General features: G+C 36.3%; 1 protein-coding gene across 1 annotated transcript; it reads left to right on the forward strand.

Annotated features, from left to right (window-relative positions):
* The first annotated feature begins 961 nt into the window (after positions 1–961).
* Positions 962–2,265, forward strand: LOC149040397 (uncharacterized). The gene is made up of 3 exons (XM_089181764.1): positions 962–1,110; positions 1,581–1,690; positions 2,049–2,265. The coding sequence occupies exons 1-3, from the start codon at positions 1,020–1,022 to the stop codon at positions 2,244–2,246; spliced, it is 399 nt and encodes a 132-aa protein (XP_089037890.1). The 5' UTR covers positions 962–1,019; the 3' UTR covers positions 2,247–2,265.
* Positions 2,266–19,909: the final 17,644 nt, after the last annotated feature.

Genomic DNA, 19,909 nt, shown 5'->3' on the forward strand with positions numbered 1-19,909 from the left:
TCGTGGGTGCTTGGAATTGTTTATTCAGGGGATAGAGAAAGTAAATGAACACATCCTTTAGAAATTATCGTAATAATGTGTATTGAGAGACCACCGGACAGCGGAAAAGTGATGTGTAACTATAGGAAGCCATGGTTTTAAAAGCAAAGTTACATACTATTAGACCTCTGCCCCCTTCTTACACCAAAACAAATCTAGCACTTCCTCGACACTCTGCATGTCGAAAATGAGATTAAGGGCACTGCCTATAAATATGGATACGAGCAAGGATGCGAGCACATTCGGTTGCTGGCCTGTTAAGACCTGCGTAAAATATTATGAGAACTTACAGTGGCCTGAGGGATCGTTCATGCACTCTCCTGGTAGGTAGTATTTTACTTTTATGTGGTGCTGCTGGAAAAGATCCTTTCTGAAAAATCTCAGAAGCCTGGCATAAAAGCCTTCCTAACTGAAACAAAATCAAGAAACAAGCAGGCAAGCAAACAAACAAAGAAACAGAACAAAACAAAGTGCTCTCTGCTACTCAAGGCCTTTTCCTTTCATTTATCGATTTATTCCCTTTATTTACTAATTTAGACTTGATTGACATTTTAATTTGCCGGTTCGTACAACTGTCGTAAATTAAGGCGTCGCTCGTTTCATTCAAAACTGGCTGGAAAACATGCTAATTGGAATACGAAAAGAGTTTTTCTAAACTGGATTCTAGTAATTCCTGACCTAAGCATGCAACCTGAAACTTCATGATTTTTCTCTGTTGACCCAAGTTATGGGTTGTCAAAGAGTCAATCACTGTAATTGGCAACGGGCATTTTCAGAATCCTCCTACCCTAAAAGTGATTAAACGTTTTTACATGATCGTCCTCTTTTCAGTGGGGTAAGGTGACTTCGAGCTTATTTGATTTTTTACACAGGTTCTAATGTTGTTCTCATTGGCTGAGACAGCAACTTTATCAAACCCGAGAAAGGTGCACCTTCAGTCAAAATTTAGATTAGAAACAAAATGTTTTCGAGGCAATCTCATGACAATTCACGTAGATAGGGCTTGTCAAGCTTCAGGAAGGCCTTGCAGGGCAAAGTGCGATGGTGAAAGAAAAACAGCTAACAACACAAGTGAGTGATAATTGTCAGTGAAATCTAACTGAAGTCAGTACTTAAGGTTAATTATTTAACTGACAAGAAGGCCTTCATACTCTGATTGCCCCACAAGTTGCATTGTCCTTGTTTAGAAAGCGCTTCTCAATAAAAGAAGATTCCAGAAAGTTTTTGATAACCGAGGAAGGATGACTTCTGAATAAGGAACCTGCACATAAAAAAAATGCTAAATTCTAGAAAGATGCAAAATAGATGTAGTGCGCAAGCGTAAGACGAGGACATCGAGTCTCTGGTGCAGATTTCAACTAAGATGCTCTGTTGTAAGGCAAATGAGACCTCATATCATCATCACCTTATCATCACCAGCGCTTCAAACTGCAGTTAACTGTTTTTCCCAAGAACCGCCATATGCGAAAATTCCTTATTAACCTTTTCGGAAGAAATATATAAGTATGTTTTTAAATATTATTTTTGATTTGGTCATCTAGAATTTTCAGTCAGGAAAATCAACGGAAAGAGATGTATTGAGTTCACTGTTGACCAAAGTACGAAGTATGCATTGAAAGTAACTAAGAGAACAAATGATGTCGTCTTTGAGGTAAGTGACAAATCTATCGTAAATAAAACTTCAGTGTAGGGTGCTTTCAATTCGAGAGTCGTAACACTAAAACGAACCCCTTCGTATGACAAAATTCAAGCGCAATAACCACTTACAGATAATGACCCATCATTCTGATTGTAGACATATTTACCCAAACTCGTTTTTATTGGCTTAGTTTGACCTTATTGAGTCAAATTTGGTAAGTCACCTTCACTCTTAGGCTTTGAAAAACACCGTGTAAGATAAGCATAAGCCGCTACGCTATAATCTGTTAGAATGGTATAATAATCAAGTGACTACTTACTTTTTCCGTAGTTTGCAATTTTTAATAAGCGTATCTTGATCCTATTAACAGAAACGGGAGTGTAACAATTCCATCGGCAGCGAGTTCCTTTTTGATGAGGTTAGAGTAGAGGGAACGACTCGATTGTACAGGTACAAGCACAGTGACACAACGTGCGTTGGAGTATCCTCAGATTGTCGCGACACTAGGTTATACTTACACAACACAACTATTAATGATAAGCGTTGCTATTTCAGAAAATGGGTGTAATATGTTAGACAAGTATCAACAAAATAAAGTGAATTTCATGAAAATGCAATATGAGGTTCTCTATTTTCCTGTATTTTTTGGCTTGTTCGAATTGGTTACCTAGTTTGGTTATCACACGAGTCTTTTAGCATTTAAATTTTAACCGACGCTATCGGCAATTATAACATATTAAGATACGTACGGAAACTGTTTATTTAGAGAAGCAGTTTAAATTTGAGTTCTAAAGGAAAGCCTTCGTTACCGCAGAATTTATGAGTGACTTATTACGTTACTCTGTGCTCTGAGTTTTTGCGGTTCTTGCCCAAGCGCTAGGCCCCGGATGACGACGATAAATTTTCGTTCAACCCAATAGAAATGAATTCGAACTTGTCATCGAGAAACGTAACAATGTATTGAACATGGAAAAATGGTATGATCACCTCAGCAGTGTTTGCATTGGAAAATAATTAGTTGCCACGAGATTTGTTTAATTACGTGCCAATACATGCCACAAATTTCCTGCGACACCATTTGGGCAGTGGATTAAAGTGACTTGCTGTCTATATCTGTTATTGTGCGTTCCGATGACGCCCATGATTACTGTACCTCTGGAGAAAGACGTTTCTTGGCATGATTATCGCCTGCAGAATTATTTAATTAACCATAGAGCTCTATTCTTTTGGTGCGTGCCTGGGTGTTTCAGCGACTCGTTGTTGGATCTGTCTTCCATTTCTCATTTAATCGAACGTCACATTTCTTACCACCGGATGCACAAGTCTGAATCTTTATTAGACATCCAGAAGTTGTAATATTAAACTGGTCCTGAAAAAAATCTTAGCAATTTTCAAACATCGTAAGAATGAGAGATAAAACGTCTTTACAAACATGCCAGAATAAAAACAATTGCTACTTGAAGTCGGGCAGGGCAATTACGATAGAAGTCTTTTGAGTTGATTGACCACCTTGTCGACAGGGTGGCTGAGGAAGTTTTGCGTCGGAAATAAACGTCCTTACTCGGTGGAAAAAACCAAGTTAATGCACGACCACGTTAGCGAGGTTACTGAGCAAGCAGTTTGCCTTGAGTGGATGCGATGCATTGACTTCCTTCTCCACCACCCTGTAACCCGTGTCACGCATTATTACGTGACTTTAACAAGAAATAAACCCAGAGGGCCAAAACATAAAAATCCTATTCGCCGACAAATATTTTATTTATTATTCATGATCAGTTAACTAAAGCCAGGCCGATTTAAGAGCTTTTGAGACTAATATTGGGTCGAATAAAATATACCAAATCATAATCACGTGAGAAGTGAAATGAACAGGTAGACCACAAATGACCATTAAAACAAGATGAAGAAATTCATCAATGTTATAACAAGAGAAGAAAAGAAAGAGCCAAACGTCTTTGTAAAGGATCACTTCTAAAGCGGGGAAGTGATTGTTGCTATAAACAAATTATTCCTCATTCAAACTAAGCATCTGAGTTATGTAAAGTCAAGAAAATGGAAGAAATCATTAAATCGTTTGGTAGGAGCAGGCTGAAGATATTGCATAAGATCATAATACTCTTTTAGCTACTTACAAGCAAGATTTTTCGGCACACCATTGTGTGTTCACCAGCTTGTGTGATCTTTCTCGGGATTCTCCTTGAAAATAATTCACCCATACACCTTATTTATACCATGTACAAGTGGCTCTGGTTTTCAGAGACTTTGCCCATTACGGAAACCCCATAGCCCAGCATGTGCTAGCCAATAGGATGCACAAGAAGAATGAAAGTAACAGAGATTCTTTCAACAAAAGATACGTTTTTACTCAGTTGTTTAGTTAAATATATGCATGATGCATTATCACAAAAATTAAAAAGTGACCTGTTGCCGGTTTACCCACGCTATAAAGAAATATATGCTGGGAAGTATCTCTGCCTAAGGGCCGGTTGTAATGTATCATTTTCATGACTTGTATTGATACACTTATTCGACTAAAAATAACGATTTGTTGATTATCATCTAAGATGAGGAGGAAGTTGTAGAAATGTTCAGGTACAGCCGGGATTTTAAACGTTTCAGACAGCTTGACAAAATGAACGTCTCAAGCATAACTGAGCTTTAATGAGCAAAGATTACGCTTGTCTTCATTCAATAGTGATGAATTTTCGTGCGCTCGTATGCCTTTCTAGCTACTTTGTTCCTGGGGAAAGCTTCGCTGATGTGTTAAAAGCTGATGGAAAAATGAAAAACGCCCAGATCTATTCATTTTTACGAGTGAATGCGTAGCATTTATGAGTATAAGAGGTGTGTGGGGGAAAAAAAGCGCTTTGTCGATTCCTGTGAACTTTTTTCTTTGTTGAGCCGCTTACCAATGGAAAAAAAATTAAAGCCCGGACTATCGTGGGCTCAAATTAGTGTACATCGTGCGAGTGCCGTAGTCGTGTTTGAACTGGAAGTAAGTCGACTCCCTTGAGAAATGGCTTTTTTCTTTGGCTATAGCTTTTATTCTTGGTTCTTCTTGGATGTATTGACGTTCGACAGTTTTGTATTCATAATGTTTCTGCTGGCGTAAATGAACCACCCGTTCCGCCGAATATAGCAAGATGCATTCCACTTAAAGGTCACGGCGAAGGTTTGTTAAATTTACGCCAAGATTTTTTAAGGATTATATGGAAAAAGGCAAAGATTCACACTGAAGATCTTCGGCGTAAATGGTTCAGAATGTAGCCTGGCGAATATACTGGCATCGTTTGTTTTGAAGTAAGAGTCTTTCATGATAGACGGTAAATTTCACTTTTTACCCACATTTACTTCCAACCTTTTCTTTTGAACCAGAATTAAAAATGATATATGTTTAAAACACATGACATCATCCACCCTTGCCAAATGTAATCGCATGATCATTTCAATTGTGATGCCTTCTCATCCCAACGTTACTTTGTTTCTTTGCTACATTAGCGAACACTTAACTACTGCTCGTACTCTAAATATGACAATCAACCACAAAATTCCCTAACCAGATAACATTAAATATAATCCGAAAATCATGTAAGTCATCTGTCAATTCACGAGTTTGCTCACAAAGCACTTTGATTAAGTTTTGAGTTCCCGTTCGAGTTGCGATTCCGTTCCCTAGGAAGTGAAGGTTTAAGATGTAAGGTAAATTTTATTTTCCAATTAGACTTAAACGGCCAGTCTACGTGTGAATCAAAGGCTGTTTTATCGCTTTCAAGCTCCATCACAGGCTTTATTATTCGAGCGAAACTGAGCTGAATTCCAAAAGAAGTATTAGACGTGCCGGCACGTATGCCGTGTCTTACCGAGTTCATACCTCCACATACAAGCGACTTACATCTTTGTGGGTGGAATTTTCAACTAGCCATCACTCCCACGCCGGTTCATTTCACTAGCCAACGTAACTGAACCGTGAGCCATTTAAAGAATTGGTGTCCCCTTTTTCTAAAGCTTGCAAGTTCTATCATACATGCATCTCCAAACTACTAATGCTGGGGTTCAAAGTCCCTTTGTGTATTCACATGCAGTCTCAATTCAGTTTCTCTTATCCTCCAGAAATTACGTATCTCTTACTTTTTGTCCCATGGCTTTACAGTTTTCAGTAAATGCTCGCTTGTTTGTCAGTTTCTATGTTTTTTACAGTTATTATATTCCTTTTTTTTTCCCGCAAGAATAGATCTACCAACAAATGGGGGTCGAAACACAAATGCTTTAATTCATAACAGTGACACCCCACATCTTACATGAGCGTCAAATGAACGAAGGAAAATTGAGATTGAGAGTTTGAAAGAAAATGTTGCTATGGTCCAGAATTCGAAAACACACGAATGGAAAGAACGAGGCAAATTGGGCCGCGAGGATGATAACACATGGATAAGATTTAACGGGTTGCAAATGACATGATTGCAAAACTTAAGTCTCCAAGGACACGAACAACATGTAGATGAACATGGCGGGAGTGAATCCACAGTGTCGATTTATTTGATAAAGAAGCAGAAGTTGCCAGACCACAATCAAGTATAATTTCTGCGTTTTTACTCGAATATACAAATAGTTGCCATTCATAAGACATCCTTTCCAATCATGACGTTCTCAAAATTACTCCCTCCGTTATGAGTGAAATTAAAGGATCAATTTGATTTGTGCGGTGAAAGTATTTTTATGAGTTGCCATTTAGAGTTTGTGTCCATTCCTGGACCTTCCTTATTCCTTTTTTTTAGCTATGTGAGTTGATACCGAACTACAAAACAAACTAATCCTGAGACAATCCAGAACAGATTACTTGAAATTTAGATTGATATATATCAAGAGGGAGATGAAACCTCTTATTAGCGGATTGAGTAATGCAAGTAGCCTCTTAAGTATTTAGCGCCAAAGATTGATATATATCAATAGGGAGATGAAACCTCCTATTAGCGGATTGAGTAATGCAGGTAGCGTCTTTTTGCAAGTATTTTAGCACCAAAGTTATCATTTACGGCGAACATCTTTACCTCGTTTATTTACGTATGTAACATCCAATATAGAGAATACGAAACACGATTGGGAAAGGTATTCTTCGAAACGTGGCTCGTTTTTGCGTCACTGCACCTTTGAGTAACTCTGTCCGAAGTTAGTAATTCAGATCCCAGTGATGGGTTCTTAGTTGCGTCACCTGTGGAAATTAGTGTGCAGAGAAGTCTTTAAGAATCTTGGATGAAGAAGACGGATATGATAACTCTGAACAAGTCAGACATCTTCTATGTCGAATTGTCTCTCTCATAGAGTTGGTTTTTTCAACAGATTGGATAATATTTCGTAAAATCGGCGTTAGCCCTTCGTTAGAGCTCCAAATCATCTTGCTTTACCCCCTACGACGCAGCACCACAGTTTCTTTAGAAACATACCCATTTATCTCTCTCGTACCTTCGATGATAAGAAAGGAGATAGATTCAGTGAGATCGTTAAAAAAAGCAACATTCAGCCAAATTTTGCAGTACCATAACGCCTTATCAGTAAACTAACGATCAAGGTCTGCTCAAGCGAAGAATTACCGCCTACACAATTCTTTCTCAGACAGAAACAAATTCTTTTCATTGTAGGGTTATCAAATAACTCTGTTTTTTTCTTTTCGCGTGCCAGATAATTCTTTACACTTGGGTACATTGATGTTTCCTTCCGGACTACTCTTGTGGAAAGATTTTGCTAATAGTATAGGATGAACCGCCCGTAATTGTTAAAACGCTTAAAGAATCTCAAAATAGACTGTTTGGCGGTTTTTTTCCTCCGTTTCCTTTAATCGTGGGGAGGAGGCAAGAGCTAAGCGGGAGTCATGCATCGGGAATGTCGCTTAGGTCACGCTAGTCCAGCTTCCCTAAAACGAAGATGGAAAACATAATAGAAAAACACTTTTTCAAGTTTACTTAAACTTGAACGCGAATGATGATGATGATGATGATGCAAACCGACAAATAACCTGTTACCATGAATGTTTTGTTACTTCTTTAATGAAACGATCATTACATCGGCGAGTTGAAGTTTAGAACTTGTAATTAATAGATTAGAAATTTCAAATGCAAACAGACTGTTAACAGTTTAAAAACTATGCGAGCGTCTTTACTCCAAATAGGCACTAGTTAATTTGACCAAAGTTATCGCGTAAGCATACATTGATTCAAACTAACACTTTGATTTTAATTGAAAAATATTACAATTTCTGGAATTATAATCATAACTAAGTGACAATTTTTTTTAATCGTTGATGCCCACAACTACAAGCTAGGTAGTGAAAGGGCATGTGAAGAAATCTTGAAGTTAATTTGGGTGCTTATGGAGTCTTTTCTGCGCGGCAATTAAACTAGAGATTTTTAGCATGCTGGTTTCCTGTTTATCAATTTTCCACTTTAATTTATTCGTCTTTTGATTTCTTTCCCTTGCTTTAGGAAATTTGCATGAACAATTACTTTAAATCTCTTTCAGTAACAATTGATCGTACTTAAACTTTTTTACGTCCACTCCCAGTTTCAATTTTGTTTGGGCTCAATGCCCCACACGCCACGTGTTTGACGGCTTCGCTTTTCCTGTACGCTCCACGTTGTTTACTTTCCTGTCCTGTCCTAATAGGTAAGAGCCAATTTAAAGTTTTTTTTGTCTCTTACTGTACTTGAAGTATACACGAAAATTAGGTGAGAGTGATTATTGCCTTCGTTTTATACACTAAGAAGAAAAAATTACTCCATGTATGATAGTACAGTAATTCTCATTCATGAATTGACCTTTTAACACTTCTTTACCAACGAATTCATCAGCCTTGTTCTTCAATACATGATGGGTCACACAAAAATCTTTTGTTTAGTCCAAAAATTAACGCAGTCGTAAATTATTTTTCTTAATTTCTGTTCCCATTCCTTTATTTACACAAACCAATTGACCATCTGGTCGCTTGACTTCTTCTTCCTCTCTATAGTCTTTGCTCTACGATGATATAATTTTATTATGTTGTACTCTGACTGAATAGTAGTAAAAGCTTCCTGTCCTTTGCTCTGATAACTCAGAGAACTCCCATCAAACCAAAAATTCCTTGTAGTTTTCAGTCAACGGGAGTTCAACTTATCTATTATATCTGGTGGAGTATTTGATTTAGCCAAAACGTTTTTCTCCTGATGTGGTGAAGGATTCACCGTACCTCCTCGCACATTATAGACGACTGAGGAATAGTTATTTTTCATCTTCATCGATAGACCTCCAAGAGAGGAAGAGTCAATTCCGTCTGGAAGACTTCCTAAAGGAAGAGAGCACAATCCCTGGTAGATTCTCAGAAAGATACCCCTTCCATTCAGAGTTATTAATTTCCTTTTTTTTTTATCTTTCGGTGGATTAAGTCAAGGAAATTACTTTCATATTCGAAAAATTGTATGATTTTAGATTTGAAAAATAATTATTAGACAATAAACGTGCGATGAAAATAAAGGATATCCGTTCGCAACAAAGAAGGCTTTTTCAAATCCTGATGCATTTGTTTTTGTTGCAAATTGTTTTTCGGAAGTGGTGAAGTTTCGTAACCAAATACATTCCATGGCAGTTAGTTGTCTGATCATTTTAAGAGAATGCAGGTATAAAAGAGGTGGCAGATGGCATATGGTAGACGAACTCACATATACACTTGTTCAAAGCTGACTGAAATTGAAAGAAAAGAAACCAGAGATCATGGAGTTGAAAAAGATGTTTCCAGTAAGTATATAGTCATTGTCAGTCCTTGCTTGTACATCGAATGTTCCTTTTCAGGTTAGGGTAATTTCACATATCAAACATATTTGATTTAGTTTGATAGATTCTATGGTTTAAATGTTTCAGCCAGATAGGTTCTTCAAATGAATCGCCACAAATATCCTGCGATATTATACGGTTACTTGGACAGTTGTTTACTTTGTACTGTAAAAAAATACCTTTTTAACCATAATGATTCAGCTGCGCGCGCTACTCTTCTCTAACTTATTTGCTTTTCCCGCCCCTATGAGAAATGAGCAGAAAGACTTAGCACAAAAGAAAGCAGTTGGATGATAAGTAACTTATTAGACGTTTTGGTATGTTGTATCGCTGAGTATAGCTAGTTTTGGCGTGTGGTACCAGCGATAATACACCAAAACGTCTAATAGGATATATGTACTCTGTATGTGTTTCAGTTACATGCTCATTCTGTGTCACTTAAAGGTTAATGTATTGAAATTGTTTTGATAATGGTAAAGTTCTTATGAAATTATGACAATATGTCTCGCTATCTTGAATGTCTGGTTAAATTCATCTGAAATCATTTAGATTTTTCTTTTCAATTCTCGACACGCTGAACGAGGGTTGTTAACGAATTTGAAGAATATTTCCTTAGTACATCAGACCTTCCAGATACCTTATCTTTCTTGAATAATTAAAAAAATAAAATAAAAGAAAAACGGAAAAAAAGTTCAAAACACGACAAAATAACAAGATAGAAGAAAGCATGCAAAAAAAAAAAAAAAGAAAACTAATAGAATAAAAAGTTTCTCTTTTGTGTTGATGAAACACCATAGTGTTTTTATTTTTCTTTTTCATTAGATTGTCGTTGTGTGCCTGGTAGTTCTCGTGGACTTCAGCGAGTCAAACGAACGTAAAAATAAAACCCTTAAATCAGCGATATGCGACGCTCTTACAACTAAAGCATGTCTGATGAAGATTCAGAGGTGTTCAACAAGTGAGAGGAAATGTCAGGTTAGAGTTAATGGTACAACGACCACAGATCCAGCAGCGAGTGAGTAAACTTTTATGAAAATTTTATTTTATCATAAAAGTGTACATGAATTCGTTACACTCGTCGGTGTTTTTATCTTTCGACTTGAAATAGACTAGGATGGGATTTGTAAAACTGATGGTTATGAATATGTGATGACACAAGCACACATTTTGATGAGAAGTGCTTTCTTTAAAAAGTGACTTAATGAAAAATGAAAAATGATGGGAATAAATGCTGATGGCTAAAGTACCTCATACCATTAAAATGACGATTTCCAAATCATCGTCTAAGGGTGGTATGTAATCAGCTTTCATTGGCCTGCTTTTCGTGTCCATCAGATCAAAGCGAAAGAGACTTAGAATGCCTGATCCTAACATTGAACTTGACATAGAATGTGAAATGATACAAAGGAAAGAAGGCCTCAAAGAGAAAGGAGTATCACTTAGCTATAACGTAGGCGATATCATGAATAAGACGTCGATTTGACAGACCTAGACACTAGTTGTATCTAACTAAAGTCATGAGTGCAAGGAGATACCTTTTGAAAAACGATAGCTCACAAGGGTAATTATTTTTTTTTGTAGGATTTACCATTGTTAGAGTTTATAAGTCAACCCCAAACATTACAAAGTGCATTGAAGTCACTTCACCCAGCCATGTTAAATATGCAATGAAGGTTGACTCCATAAACAGCATCATTTTTGAGGTGAGCAGATCGCAAAACAATATCAGAGATATAATCATCGTGGTCGATAAAAGATGTAACGAAGGAGTTGTACACTCTTTCATGCCTTTACTTAACAATGAACAACAGTACTTCAATTCATATCCTCATACACTCAGTGAAACAGTAGTTACCTCTTATCGCTCCTTTCCTAGAGAAATGGACTTAAACTGCTTTGCATTTTTTATCATTGGCCTTAAACTGGAAAAGATCTTCCCTAATTAATTTTACGTTTTTATTACATTCACAGGAACAGCAGAATGGCTGCAATAACAAAACTGCTGATGCCTTTATTTTTACTGAAGCTCGTGACAGTGATTCTGGCTATTTTACATATACACACAATTCAAGGTGCTTAGGCACAAACATTGATGGCACTTTGTCCTTGATGACTATTAGTGATGCAAATACAAAAAAATGTAGCTTTAAACACATTAAGTGGCCTCTCCTACGCTGAAAAAATATGTACTCACAAATACGTTGCTAATTTAAAACTGTGGCGTAAACATGGTAGAAAATTAACTCAATACGTTGTCAAGTTACCCATGTTTATAAAACTGAGTATTGCACTGCAAAGAGCCTGGTGATATCTACAAAATCCATTAATCCTATACTTTCAGAAGCGAAATGTATATCACATGAGGAGCAGGGTGTTGAGGGAGGGGGAGGTGAAACGTGTTATAAATAAGATAATGAAGCGTCTGCTTGAGTTTGCATCTCAAATACACTTCCTGGGACAAGTAACATCATTCAAGATAATGGATTTTTTACATGACAGTTTTTTTCGGTCTCAAAACCACATTTTCACATGGCAACTTATCAACGTATATCTGTTATTTCATGATTACTTCGTTTCACCCTCCTTAACTGAAAAGGATTCATGTAAGCGACAAGGGTTCAAAGCAAAGTAGAGCCTTGTATTTCCTATGTTACGCTTAGCCTAACTCATTGCAAAAAGTTGCAATATTAGTAATTCAATTAGCTCTATAATGCGAATAACTGGTGTGGTTCTTTGTAATCGTACACTATTCGATTTTTTTTTAAAGAAGTGTTGGTTTGTCATGTGTACGCCTGTCTTGCTTGCTTTGCTAAGAATAGCGTCTCATCACGGTTCCCACTTAGACCAAGGTTAATCAAAACTAGAACAAAACTTTAGAATGTGATTGATTATCACCAGCCCGATCTTAACACTGATAGGACTGCACGCGTCATGCTTGTAATTGCACAATGTTATAAGACAGTTAAAGGGCTTCGCACTCATCCGATTTTGTTAATCACTTGTATGATTACAGACAAAATTTGACTCCACTCGGTCCTATTACCACTATAAATAGTTTCGTTCCTTCCATCGCATTCATAGTAATACTAGTTTTCTTCCAAAATTCTCTCTTCAGAAAGGAACTTATAATTAACATCATTTACAATACCACAACGGGATGATTTCTACAGGAGAAAATAAAAATAAATATGTGAGGGAAGAGTTATTTTGGAAAAAGTAATTCGGAGTCAATTTAATCTGATTTGATTAACATCTAGTGATATGAGTTAATAGAGACCTCTAGATCGGAGAACCAAGACCAGGATCAGGATCAGTTTTGTTACGCGCGCGCATACTGAGCATCACACTAGGTCTGTCACGGTCAGGCAACCTGAAAAACTCGTCCTCCCTAAGTGGTCGACGACGAGTTTTTGTTAAAAAGTCACCCTCCCGAAACCAGTTTTTTAGGTTAAGTTTACTTATTGTTGACAATGCTTTTATCTTTCAAAAGACATTAAAAAAATATTTTCAGTTGTGTAAACTATAGTGTTGATATCCAATTTGAAACAAATGAAGAGAGAAGAGCTGATTTTTTGTCGCTTTGTTATGTAAACAAATGAGGCCAAGTTGATATGTTGCGAACTGCGTTTTTGTTTTAAAAGATAAATTGAGAGTACTAAAGCAGTATCAATACTTTATTAAAATATTTCTTGAAAGCTTTATGGCCATTGCGGGGAACAATTTAATGAAAAAGAAATGAAAGATATTGTAAAATTACAAATTGTCCTTTTTTGTGTCCATGATAATCTGTATAACCTCCACCTCTTCAAATACATCGTCAATATATAACATGGTCAAATCAGGGAGAAAGCAGCTTGAAAACTAAAAAGCTCGCACCGGCACTGGTTGTTTACAATCTAAATGTTGCCATTTTGACGCGTACCAGTTCGAGGACAAGTCTGTAGTGCCATTGCGCGCGCGGCCAAAACTGGTCCTGGTCCTGGTCCTGGTTCTCGGATCTAAAGGTCTCTATTGTTGTAAATACAAGCTTCCAAAAATCTCCAGACTATTTATTCATGTTGACTTGCATACCATAGAACTTTCTAGAACATTTTATCAAGTCACGTTTATTTATTACGAAATACTACTAAAATAGTTCTTACATGAGCTTTTGGAATGTACCCAGCAGAACACTTTGTGATTATATGTTAAGACTCACCTATGTCATAGTAGAAGCAGTAGTAGTTGTTGTTGTTTTCGGAGCGACGACTGTTTCGAAAGCCATATACCGAGGGAGTGAGTTACTGCAGAAGATTGCTCATTTCAAGGAACTTTGGAGACAGCAGTGAGATGGTGTCAGTGGTGTGCTAGGATATAGACTGTGGTGAGCTTAAGTTTATTAACAATAAGTATTGTACTTCTTTTAGGAGTCGCTCCTGGTTAAGAACATTACTTGCTGTTAAATAAAGAAGTACAGTTTGTAGGATTGTAGTGTTTTTCTGTCGGTTAGATTATACCGTAACACTAACCCGTGGAGAACAATTATAATTATGTTGAGCTTCTCTTAGATATGGCTTAACGTTGTTTCGCTTAGTCATCAACATGACTGCTTGTGCGCAAATGTGATTTTCCATCGCGTTTTGATTTCTTCGTCAGTTTGAATGCTTCTTCCTCTTGTTCTTTTCCTCTGTTTCTCTTTCTCATCGTTTCTATCAGTTTGTTCGTCAAGAGTTTTGTTACTTTTGAGAGATAACAGTTAATGACAATATTTTTATTGTTGGTTGAAAATCAGGCACTGTGTCTGTCAAGTGAAAATTTTCACAGAGGAGAAATCTTGAGGGGTCTTAAAATGGATTCTGTTATATTCCGAGGGAATTAAAAAGAAATATTCGAATATAATCTTGTTGAGCTGAATTGTTCGTGTTTTCGGCTGTATTGTTTCGAAATGTGCACATCTCAAAAAATCAATATGCTATTGTTCTTGACCTTGGTTGAATACGTAGAGCCGGCTTGTACGTTAAAAAAATGAATGCACTTCTTTTTTCCGCTTGCTGAGATCGTAAATCCTTTACAAACAAACAAAAAATAAACATTCAAACAATTAGAACATTGATGGGTAATTCTTTCGTTGTACTGACATGTAAGGACAAGTGAAGTTATTCAACGATTATAAAAACATTACGAATTTTCTACGTCCCAAAGCCATTGGAATTTCTCCTCAAACTATTTACCTCCTTTATCGGTGACCAATGGTGTCCATATATCAAGAGCATTGTCTTTTTTCCTCTTTTTCCTTTTTTTTCAATAATTCTCTGATTAATGTCTTCAGCCTTGAGACTCTGCAGTTTTCTATTTTTTCCGTAACCTTTGAATTAGCGAAATTACACGCGCTTACTCGTATCGGAGTATCGTGTGGTCAAGCTATAATATCTAGCGGCGTGTCACATTGATGCTTTCCGGACTAGAAGTCGTACTTATTAGTGCCGATCCCAACAAGATTTTCGCCACCACATTTACGTTGTCTTACGTAAGACTACGAGATCTCGAGGTTGGTCTTGTACCAACTTACGCTTACACGAATCGGCAAATTGAACTGCAATGTGACATGTTTTGACTAAATGTTGCAGTTTGCAGTAATTCAGATTTTTTTTTCTTTCATTAGTTTTTCCCAAGTAATTGATATCTGTTTACAAAAGTGAAAAAATTTCCTAAATTTCATTCTAAGAAGACAAACTAGGAACCCATGCTTAACCGCATTAGACATTTTTAAAAGCCGCCTTATAATTGAATACAGCTCGTGGAGGTCATTATTCATCTCGTCAATAAGAATGTACGCGCTCAAAATGTAAAATATGCCCCATAAATTCGACTATATCTCTAAAGAGGCGAAGAAAACCGAAGGATACGGTAACATGTATAACTACACCTATTTGTCTAGTCATTGAGTGAGTGGGCGAAAAAGGCGTTTAGCTTTAGTTCAAATCAATCAGTGCCAATTGAAGATTGTGTTAAGATGACAAGTATTTGAAATATCTCGATCATGCAGTTCAAAATTTCTCTCATGATATTTAAGCGTGTTGATAAAAAATGGAATGATATAAAATCAAATTAAATGAACCTTATTGTGCAACTAAAGTTTGGTGAATTCTGACTGTAGACATGACCTGTCAATTGGCAATACAGATTAAAAAAAACAGACTGATAGAAAGATATAAAAAAAATAACTGTGACCTCAAAAGACCAAAAACAATGTATAAGAAAATCCATGTGAACGATCGAGGACATGTTTAGCCTAAGTGTAGCAGAAATATAGGAATGTACAGCCACGGCATGAAAAATGTATCAATTGAAATGAAACTACGGTTTGCTTAATTTGTACTTGTCCTTGGATTTTAATTCGTAAAAGTTGTGATTCGTTTCTACTGAGGTCATGATCTCTAATGAAAAAGATATGCAAAATAGGGTGAATCGATTGAAAATTAAGAGGTTTATCACTATAATCTATCACTAGATATTCCACCGAAAAGACTTCCCCCACTTCCTCTGAAATATTTCTAAGAATGGATGTATAAATAACATATGCTATATATTGGCTATGTATCGTTTAGCACTCTTAAAAGCGAATAAAATCAGACCAGGAATACCATTAAAATCAGCCATAATAAAGTCAGTCTCTTTTTTGTTTATCATAAAAAAGTTTTCTTTTGTTTACTTTTTTTTTTAGTTTTTGAACGATCTGATTGAGCTTGTGAAAGTCTGAACTTTCCAACATTTCATGGAAAAGGTGCGAAAAATTTTAAGCAACAATAAAAGACTTCCGAGTTAGTTTAAAACTCGTCTTACTTACTATAGTTAACTTACAACAGGCTGTACGAGAACAAAGTGTTTGGCATTCATTTCCAAACTGAGGGATTTGGACCGAGTAATTACTAAATCTCTTAAGGCCTATACTCGAAGAATCATTCGGAAATTCCCTAAATGGCAAGAGTCTTTTCACACCTTATTTTGACTTGCATCGTGGGTTGAGAAAAGTTCTGCTTTAGTATCCTCTTTCCCCTATTATGGTCCTTTTGGAAAATGACGGAAACTATTTATGAAGATTGTCTGCCATCGAGTATTTACCACATTTACGTTGTATTACGCAAGACCACGAGATCTTGAGTTTGGTCTTGTTCCAACTTACGCATACATGAATCAGCAAATAACTGCAATACGACATGTTTTGACTAAATGTTGTAGTTTGCAGTAATTCAGATTTTTCTTTCATTAGTTTTTCCCAAATAATTGACATCTGTTTACAAAAATGAAAAAATTTCCGATTCAATCTTTTTGAAATTTCATTCTAAGAGGACAAACTGGGATCCCATGCTTCACCACATGAGATACTTTTAAAAGCCGCCTTGCAATTGAATATCTAAATAATCTCTAAATAGGAAGGGTCTTTTTACATCATATTTTGACTTACATCGTGGGTTGAGAAAAGTATTGCTCTAGTATCCTCTTTCACCTTTTATGGTCCTTCTGGAAAATGACTATTCATAAAGGCTGTCTGTCTTAGAGCGTTTCACTGAGGCGAAAAAAACATGCTGTATCACCGAAGAAATCCAAATTAGCTAAACGAATAAATTACTGCAGTGGCATAATAATCTTTTTTTTTTACTGATAGCAAATTTTCTTCTCAGGTTACGCATAACTTGAGATGAGAAACTTTACCTCCTGAGCAAAAACTGAAAAAGTTGCCTCATCATTGTCACAGCATACTGCTTTCTAGCTTTTGAGAGCACGTGCCGCGTCGTTCGAAAAAATCTTATACAAAAGGAAATGTTACGAAAGCCTTAATAGGTGCGGGATCCTGTTCCGAAACTGAAGATAAAGATCACGTATACATGGTACTGAGTTCATCCTAAATGTATAGCAATATAAATATGGGAGTTGGAAGAGAGAGCAAACATAAATGCAACAAACTTGCCTCACTTTGACACACATATTACTCGAGGAGATCGAAAATAGAAGGAATATGAAATTTTACTAAGGGTCTGTTTTTGAATGAGGTGACTTACTCTAGTTTTGATGAATTTCCTATGCCCTGTTCTTTAGTGCCTCAAGCTGCAGCATAGCGTGAATTCTTCGGGGCTCAAATTTCTACACTTTCTCTGATAATAGAAAAGATGTTGATTCGCTACAGTGGTGACAAAATTCAGCTATGCTCAGGATGTAGCAGTGAGATATATTTTCCACAACATTGCAATTGTAATATTTTGAGGGCTGGGGGCTCTGTTTGAGGCAATACCAGTTAAGGAAATATTTTGAGCAGGGTCCCAGAGTATGGTCATATAAATACACGCCATATTCCTACCCGATCAATCAATCGACTTTATTGACGTTTACACTCGGATCAGCCCAACAGAAAGTTTTCTATTCTTCGAAAGGATTCAGAAAACAAAAACGAAACTTAAGAAAGACATTCAGTTGGGCTGTCAAGCAATAAAGGACTTTAAAACGCAAATAGAAACATAGCGCAAAACAACAACAACAACAAGAGAAGCAGAGAAAACATTTCTCTTTAGACCAGAGTACAGTAATCTTCGTGCACCGAGGGTAATACTATGAATTTCGTGGAGGTATTCCAAACTAATTTCAACCTAAGCTTCGAGATGGAAATAACGAGTATTTAGCTCTCTCCCCGTTCGAAACACTTCGATCATTTTGATTCAAGCGCAGTATTCTACAAGGACCCCGTTTCTAAGCTGCCTCGTTGCAGGACGGCTGGATATTTTAATTTGCACTGTGCTCTTTTGTTTTCGTCATGCCTTATTGCTGTCCTTCATGATTTACTTGCCTTTTTGCGCATTTTTTATTTCTTTAAACACAAATTTTAAGGCAGGTAACACAATATCGACCAATAGCTATTGATAACTATCATCGGGCCAACCTTGGCCAAGGAATACAATTTAACATGTCCCATAATAGCATTTCATCTAGAACATCCAATCTATTGATTTTTAAAACTTGGCACACGGAAAAATAAATTATTGATTTTTCAAGACAGTCTTGGTCAGGGAACGATGGTAGCAATGAAGGAATTCCTATGTCTAAAGTAAAGCTGTCTTTAAATATCAGATCTGTCCCGCTTGTGCACATGGCATTATTCCAGACATATCGCTTGCGTGATTAACATTTTCAAAGCTGGGGATAAAGCCATCTAACGATTTTCTTGTTGTTTGCCTTAACTCTATTACTTTTGGACTTGAATGACAAAATTTCTTCTGCTCTTGATCGCAAAGTGTATGCGACTGGAGTTTTTACAGATCTTTTTAAAGTCTCCGATACATTGAATCACGAAATTCTTTCTGATAGATTTTATAATTAAGGTATTTGTGGTCTTTCGTTAAAGTGGGTGTAAAGCTATTTTCAGAAACAAGACAGTTTGCTGCTGGACAAACTCAATCGCAGATCTCGAATGATAAACTGTGGGGTTCTACAAGGGTCAATTCTGGGTCCCATTTTTGTGATAAAGATGAATCACTTGAGTAGCACTTCAAAGCTTGATTTAATCTTATTTAGAGACGATATTTATTCGACAGACCTATTTAAATTTCTTGATGAGTGCTTTAATTGTGACTAAAATCAATTTTAACTTGCACAATTCAATGAAGCAGTCGGCCTTCAAGTAGTTTTGGATAAAACTTGAACTTGGAAGTCTTACGTAATTATTTTAGCAAGTCAAATATCCAAATCTGTTTGTGTAATATTTATATTTAGTTTCTACCTCTCAAAACCTTAATTCATACCTTAATCTTTGTAATTTAGTATAGGCATCAAGCTAATAAACAAATTTTGAAGGAATGCCACGATAAAACAGCGTGTGATTAGGATTATAAACAAGTCTCATGATATGACACTAACATGTCACAGTTTTAAGAAATATAAATTGCTGAAATGCCACGATCTTTATTTGTAGCAAAATGGATAGCATATTTTCTCGATCAAAGATCTATACTTCTAGGAAAATTTGAAAATATTTACACAAGAAACAATCAAACTAAAGGCTAAAACATAAGGCAATTGAACTTCTTTCGTTTTTGGCCATGAGGAAGAAATAACTGGAATTTTTCCGTTTTCTTTCAAGGTCCAAAGTCTCATCACTCTTTTACATCAGAGATTGTTAACTCCTTAACTGAAATATGTTTAACCTTCAAAAAAGAACTACTGATTAATCGATTATCAACAATTATTAATTATATTATTGAAAATATAAATATTTCGTCTGTATTTATCCATCTGTTTTCCTTGTTGGGAACCTAACTTTCAACTCGTCAAATAGTGTTCATTACTTTTCCTCTCCATCTATATATCTTCACTACTTGTATGACTGGAATTAAATTTCTACCCGTAAAGACTAGGATCTGCATATCAGCAGTTCTAATAGACAAAAATGATAATAAATAAATG

The sequence above is a fragment of the Pocillopora damicornis genome, chromosome 9, assembly GCF_964200805.1.
Source record: "Pocillopora damicornis chromosome 9, jaPocDami1.2, whole genome shotgun sequence".
Classification (NCBI taxonomy): Eukaryota; Metazoa; Cnidaria; class Anthozoa; order Scleractinia; family Pocilloporidae; genus Pocillopora; species Pocillopora damicornis.